Here is a 7,417-nt window from a genome sequence, read left to right as displayed (position 1 = left end):
CATCTATCAGCTGCCTCCTGCACACCCCCTACTGGGGATGTGCCCGCAACCAAGGTACATGCCCTTGACCGGAATCGAACCTGGGACTCTTCAGTCCACAGGCGGATGCTCTAGCCACTGAGCCAAACTGGTCAGGGCTGTCTTTTTTAATGTTTTTGTTTTAATTTTTCTCCCATCACCCTTTTCCCCCTCTATGCCCTCTTCCACCTCCACCCATCCCCCTCCACCCCTGCAATCACTACACGGTTGTCCATATCCATAGTTCTTTTTTTCTCTCTTTTATGCTCAATCCCCCACCCCCCAATCCCACCTAATCCCTCTAGAGCTGTCTGCCTGCTCTCTACCTATGAGTCTGTCTCTATTTTGCTTGGTAGTTCAATTTGTTCATTAAATTCCACACGAGTAAACTCATAGGGGATGTGTCTTTTTCTCTGACTGACTTAGTTCATTTAGCTATCGTTTTTATAATGCCTAATACATGAAAATACTATAAATACTGTAAAACAACAGGATTATAAATTATTTTAATAAGATAGTGTGCTAATGACATGTGATTTTTACAGCTTAGCTGTCAAGTTACATGACCTCAGGCAAGTTACTTTATTTCTTTGAGCTTCAGTTTCTTATTGCAAAGTTTAATTGAAATAATAATATATTAGTAAATCCCTTGGCACAGTGCCTAGCACATGGCAAGTGATGAATAAATGTTAGCTTCTATAGTTATTATTGTTGATGTTTAAAGTATTAAATAGCAAAATCACTTAAAACTTACTGGGAGAAGTAGCTCATGGAGTCCAAACTACAAAGATCTGTCAGTGGTTCTCAACCTTCCTAATGCCGCGACCCTTTAATACAGTTCCTCATGTTGTGGTGACCCCCAACCATAAAATTATTTTCGTTGCTTCTTCATAACTGTGATTTTGCTACTGTTATGAATCGTAATGTAAATATCTGATATGCAGGATGTATTTTCAGGGGTCACGACCCACAGGTTGAGAACTGCTGGTTTATATCAAAAGGTCAATTTGTTAATACTCAGTAAGAAAAATAACTTCCAAGTTGATTGCAATTCATATATATGGCTCAGCATCTCTGCCCCAGGAGGGAAGCACACTTAGAAACCGAAATGAGATCAGGAGCCTGGTGAGTACATTAAATTCGAGCAAGAAAGATGACTGCCTTCTCTCTGCCATAATTCTCCTTCAACTTCAATATTTCCTATTTCTGCTACAGCTTAATATTCCTGAAACAATGATTTTACTCACTCTCCTGATCAAACCCACTGACTTGCTATTGATTGCAGGATACAGTGTAAGTTCCTTAGCCTTAGCATCCATATTATTTTATCCTCAGAGTTCCTATTCAATTTTACTTACTATTTCTGTTCAACAGGATGACACTCCAATTCAGTCAGGACGGTTCTTTGTTATTCTCTGAAACATGCCACACTCATTTTTTTATTCTGAGGCAAGGCATGTGATAGGTTTCCCTCATGGAATTCTCTTTTTTTTCTCCTCTATTAAAATCATTTTCATCATTCAAGATTCACTTTAAGTCCCATCTCCTTCATGAGGAATATAAACTATTCCAGTCTATATAAAAATCTATAAATTCTTACAATTGTGTTGCCTTACTCTTTCATATATGTAATGCATATATTACTTTGTATATTGACTTAACTCCTGCAAATCTTAATTTAACCAGATTATAAACTTCTAGAAGATGAAGAGTCTTTTTTTTTTAATCCTCACCCGAGGATCTGTTTTTATTGATTTTTAAAGAGGAAGAGAGAGAAACATCGATGCGGCCTCCCGTACTGGCCCCAACTGGGGATCAAACCTGCAACCTAGGTATATGCCCTGATCAGGAATTGAACCCGCAATCTTTTGGTATACCGGACGATGCTCCAACCAGCTGAGCCACCCGGTCAGGGTGAAGTTTTTTATTTATGTATTCATTTAGAGGATAATATAGTATTACATATATATTATATTATATTGGGCTCTCAATGAATACATAAATGGTTCATTAATGAATGTCATGCGCTGTCGCCGGTTTGGCTCAGTGGGTAGAGCGTCGGCCTGCGGACTGAAAGGTCCCAGGTTCAATTCCGGTCAAGGGCATGTACCTTGGTTGCAGGCACATCCCCAGTAGGAGGTGTGCAGGAGGCAGCTGATCGATGTTTCTCTCTCATCGATGTTTCTAGCTCTCTATCCCTCTCCCTTCCTCTCTGTAAAAAATCAATAAAATATATTTTTTTAAAAAATGAATGTCATGGGACAAGATAAACTTGCCAAGATAAACCAGCAAGTTTGCCTAGCCCTGGCATGCTCCCCCACGCGTCCCAGCATACAAGTTTTTCTCATTGTTCTCTCCCTCAGTTCTTATAACTACATCATGTTGTACATCAGAAGTTTCCTAATTGTTTCAGGAAGTGAATGTCTAGCAAAGAACCATTCTCTTTAAACATCTTTTTTGTGTCTGATTTCTTTTACCCTAGAAAATCTAAATATATAAATATGAAACAACACCCAGTAAGTTATTTTGTAGGAGTCTATTCTAATTTTCCGAACATCCTCAGTCCATTAGGCAGTTAAAATGTAGACATGCTCTGCCATAAATTTTGTGCCAATTAACTGATAAAACTGCTGTTAAAAAAAATGCCAAAGATTAAAGTCATCATTCTGAACTGACTAGTCATCAATTTTCTTTTAATTCCATTTTTAAGTGAAATAGAGTTTATTAGTGAAGCAGTAAGATGGAGAATAGGCTACTGCAGAGACAGAGCAGCCTTAATTCTTACTAAATACCTTAGATGCCTTGTTAATTCTGATGGAGTGAGAGAGCTGAGCAATGGCCATTATAGTAACGGATCAGGATTCTTTTAAGTCTAACCTGCAAAAACAGAGAGAAAAAATAAACCAATTAGAGACCTTGCCCAACATAATCCTTATTGTGAATAGTCCAAAGAAATATTATATAATTAGCATTTGACTATATTGTTTGGAAAATTAGTTTAATAAACATTTTGATCTCCACAAACAATTTTTTTAAAATTTGGCATAAAGTCTCTGGATCAGTTTTTCCAACCACCCAATAAAAATGTAAGTTGACTTACTTGTTCCCAAATACATCTGGAGGAGAAAAATATTGTAAATCACCTAATGAGTCCTAGCTGGTTTGCATCAGTGGATAGAGCATTGGCCTGCGGACTGAGGGATCCCGGGATTGGTTCCGGTCAAGGGCACATACTTCAGCTGCAGGCTCAATCCCCCGCCCTGGTCAGGGCCCATGTGGGAGGCAACCAATCAATGTGCCTCTCTCACATGGATGTTTCTCTCTCTTTCTGTCTCTCCTCCTCCCTTCCACTCTCTCTAGAAATCAGTGGGAAAATGTCCTCTGGTGAGGACTGACTCTCCCCCAAAAAACATATTTACATCAATCATGTATTTTTTCATCCTTGTTTTTCCCTCAAAATGTAACAGTGCTTTGCATATAGCAGCACCTCAAAATAATTTCTTGAATTAGCTCCGTGTGTAATTGATTTTCAAAGCCAATTCAAAATTTAATGTTTATACTTCACACCCATTAGGTTGGCTATTCAAAAAGAATGGAAAATAACAAGAATTGGTGAGGATGTGGAAAAATTAAAACCACTACTGATGGGAATGCAAAATGGTGTAGCTGCTATGGAAACAGTATGGCAGTTCCTCAAAAAGTTAAATAATCACCATATTATCCAGCAATTCTGCTTCTAAGTACATACCCAAAATAATTGAAAGCAGGGATTCAAACAGACAATGGTCATAGCAGTATTATTTACAATAGCCAAAAGATGGGACTATCCATCAGCAGTTGAATTTTTAAAAATGTGGTATATACAATGGAAAACTATTCAGCTTTAAAAAGAAATGAAATTCTGACACATACTGCAACATGGATAATTTTATGCTAAGTGAAATAAGCCAGACACAAAAGGAAAAATACTGCATGACTCAACTTATATGAGGAAGGTAGTCAAATTCATAGACAGTAGCATAGAGGTTACCAGAGGTTGGCGGGTAGAAAGAATGGAAGTTTAATGGGTACAGACTTTCTATTCAGGATGATGACAATTTTCTAGAAATGGATAGTGGTGACGGTTGTCTAACTCTGTGAATGAGCTTGGTGCCGCTGAATTGTACACTTGAGAGAATGGTCGAGGTGGTGAATTTTGTTGTGTACATTTTACCACAATAAAAACCATTGTTTAAAGTACATCTAGGCACTCCGCCTCCCCGTAGCACACCCACACCTTCTCCCACAGGCGTGCGTCTCCTAAATTCTAAAGGACCCAGGAGACTGGCAACCAGGGCAGCAATGGGCAGCAGCAGCCCATCCCAGGCTCACCCCCTGAACCCATCTCCAAGGCCCCCTTTTCTGTGACTTCTCAGTGAGCCAAAGCAGCCCCGCCTAGGCGCTCTCCTGTTGCTTCTTCCATCTTAAGCTGTTCCTTAGGAAAAAACAAAACCGGTTTTCTTTCCATTGCTTCACTACATTTAAAAAAAAAAAGAAGTAAAACTCCCCTTTTCAAAGGCTTTAATCTAAACTGTGGCTTCTTTTCAAGGTTTTATCCAGTTCTGACCAAAATATTTGTAAAATAGTCCGTTAAAAGAAATTCCATTCTGGATCACCCTGTGACCTGTTTTTGTGTATAGATTAATGCAAGATTCTGGAAGATTTTGCAAATAGAAGACGGCAGAATTATTTGAGGCCACAAGGTGGTGACAGAGATAACAAACAGGTAATAATTCCTCTCAAATGACTTCTTCAGAGCAGCACTAGGGGACACTCTTTTACAATATTTTATATGAGACTGAAAACCACCTAATACTTATTTGGTCCTTAAAGATTCCAAGGGATCCTTTGTCGACTTCAGAATATAACTTTCATTTCCGAGTGTAACCTTCAAATCTGACTCAACATGACAATTGTTTCCCTTAATGACTGCAAGAAATAAAATAGGGCCCAAGCCAGCTGGTTCAGTTGGTTGGAGTGTTGTCAATACATCAAAAGATTGTGGGTTTGATCCCCAGTCAGGCATGTACCGGAGACAACTTCTCAATGTTTCTCATCTCTCTCTCTCTCTCTCACTCTCTCTCTCTCTCTCTCTCTCTCACTCTCACTCTCTCTCTCTCCCTCCCGTCTTTCCTCTCTCAACATAAATGGGCTCTACAACTGAAGGGACAAGAGACATCCTCTATAACTAATCCAGTCCCTTCCTTTTAAAGAAAAGGGTAAACAATTCAGTGGAGGAAGGGTAGTCTTTATAACCAACTAGAGGCCCAGTGCATGAAATTCACTGCACTTCAGGGGGGGCAGTCCCTCAGCCCAGCCTGCACCCTCTCGCAGCCTGGGAGCCCATGAGGGATGTCCGCCTGATGGCAGTTGGACATCCTTAGTGCTGCCACAGAGGTAGAGGCTCTTGCCACCGCCGCTGCACTAGCCAGCCATGAGCCCGGCTTCTGGCTGAGCGGCTGCTCCGCCTGTGGGAGCGCACTGACCACCAGGGGGCAGCTCCTGCGTTGAGCATCTGCCCCCTAGTGGTCAGTGTGCATCATAGCCACCGGTAGATCCGCCATTGGGTCGATTTGCATAATAGCCTTTTTTTTTATATAGGAGGATGGTATTGGCACAGTAGGAAATCCATAAGGCTTGGGGGCAGGGGAGACTTAGGTGAATTAATATACATATGTTAACTCAAAATGGGTCATGGATTTAAATTTAAAATACAAAACTATAAAGAAGAGGAAAGCAAAGTCCAGCAAGAGGACTTGGTTTGCCAAAGGTCATCCAGGGACTCCAAGGTTTCACGTCTGTTTTCCTAAATGATGACTCCCCCTTTTAACAAATCCCATTTGGCCCCGATAATTCCCCTGCTCCAGGTTCACGCAGAGGAAATGGTCTCCGCTCTATTAGCTGGGTATTTGTTCATGCTCGCTTTTTTTTTTTTTAAATATCTTCTTCACGCTACTTTAATCATTCATTCATTCAACATTTTATTACTGGGCAACTACAATGTGCTAAGCTTCCCCTAGGATTACAAAAAATGCAAAAGACTGTTCACACATCTCAAAAGATTTATGGCTCCTTGGGGGGAGAAATGAGATGTTCGCCCTAATTAGATTAAGCGCTCTTCTAAGAGCAAGAACCATACTTCTTTTTTTCTTTTTTTTCCGTTTTCACCAGCCAAGTACATGATGTACCGCACGCCCCGTCCAGTGCTCGGCAAAACTTGAACACGTTCTGGCGATTGGCTAATCCTGCGTTTCCAAGACACTCTCTCCCCTCTAGTGTTTGGGGAGCTAAAGTCCACGGAGATTAAACGGCAAATCCCGGGTATAAAGTGAAAGGACGGTTCAGGTCACTGGTTGGCGGGGACCCATCCCCACCCTCTGGGTCTGCGCTGAGCATCGATCCTGGCGGGAAAACCGCCATGGCGGCGGGGGAAACACCGGAGCTCGCGGAGCGCAATCCCGAAGGTTCCACGCCCGACTCCCTGCAACACGCAGAGTCCTGGTCGCCTCCGCCACCTTCCTCTCCGAGACGGATTCCTCCTCTTCCACCGACATCTCAACTGAAACGCTGCCTAAGATGGTGGGGGTGCGGGTGTCCCCGGGGAACTGTCTCCACCTCCCCGCCCCCCCACACACACCCGGGAAACGTGACCGTCGCCAACGCCCACCGTGGAGGGAGGGGGCCGTGTTACCTACAAGCTCCCCCCAGGCCTTCTCCTCGGCCCCGACGTTCCTCCTCACAGTATGTGGCGCCCCGCGATAGACTTTCAAATCGGGGATCGAACCTCTCCAGCGAAAAGAAAAGGAAAAGTTCACAGAGACTAGAAACGGACAGTCTCCTCCAGGGCCCTTTTCCTTCGCGGCCCTCGCCCGACCACCTCTCCCCGCCGACGGCGCGACAACGGCCTGTTCCGGTTCAAACCCGCCTCTCGAGCTCATGAATAATCAACCAGGCCTTCTAGGGCGGGGCGAAACACTTCATGAATAATTCATCACCTCTCCAAGCGGACTCCGGCGTCCAGCCTTCTCCCTGCTTCATGAATATGCAAATAAGGGCCGAGCGGCGTCCAATAGGCCCCTGGCAGGCCCGGCCCCCTCCACGCCCGGCCCCCTTAACACCGGCCCGTGTTCCCGGCCGGACACCTGTGCACAGTTTACCAGCCCTCACGCCGGCTCCCTGGCGTCTCTAGTTCGGCGTTTCCAGCCCTTCCGACGCCTGGCCCGACGGGGCGTCGCGGGAAACCGGGGGTGCGGGGCTACCCAGGACCCAACGGTGCCTTGGACTTGGGTAACCGGTACCTCGAGGACAGCCTGCCGCGGGGCTTCCTGGGGAGACGCCTCCCCCCCCACCCCCACCCCCG

At 43.9% G+C, this 7,417-nt stretch overlaps 1 protein-coding gene across 7 annotated transcripts in view; it reads right to left on the bottom strand.

The window, feature by feature from the left end:
- HORMAD2 (HORMA domain containing 2) overlaps nucleotides 1-7,411 on the bottom strand; it is a 57,279-nt gene extending 49,868 nt beyond the window's left edge. For 6 of the 7 annotated variants that reach the window (XR_001362768.1, XM_014542519.1, XM_014542521.1 and 3 more), the window contains exons 1-2: nucleotides 6,753-7,411; nucleotides 2,811-2,895 (exon numbers count right to left, since the gene is read on the bottom strand). Coding sequence is in view for 6 of the 7 variants with exons in the window: in XM_014542519.1 (XP_014398005.1) it covers nucleotides 2,811-2,861 (51 nt within the window). In the remaining variant the exon portion in view is untranslated. Of the gene's footprint in view, nucleotides 1-2,810; nucleotides 2,896-6,748 lie in introns of all 7 variants that reach the window. The other variant, XM_014542520.1, reaches the window with a different exon arrangement.
- Nucleotides 7,412-7,417: the final 6 nt, after the last annotated feature.

The sequence above is a fragment of the Myotis brandtii genome, unplaced genomic scaffold (assembly GCF_000412655.1).
Source record: "Myotis brandtii unplaced genomic scaffold, ASM41265v1 scaffold303, whole genome shotgun sequence".
In the NCBI taxonomy this organism is placed as follows: domain Eukaryota; kingdom Metazoa; phylum Chordata; class Mammalia; order Chiroptera; family Vespertilionidae; genus Myotis; species Myotis brandtii.
The sequence above is the reverse complement of the archived record's forward strand: the minus strand, read 5'-3'. Positions and strand labels throughout refer to the sequence as shown.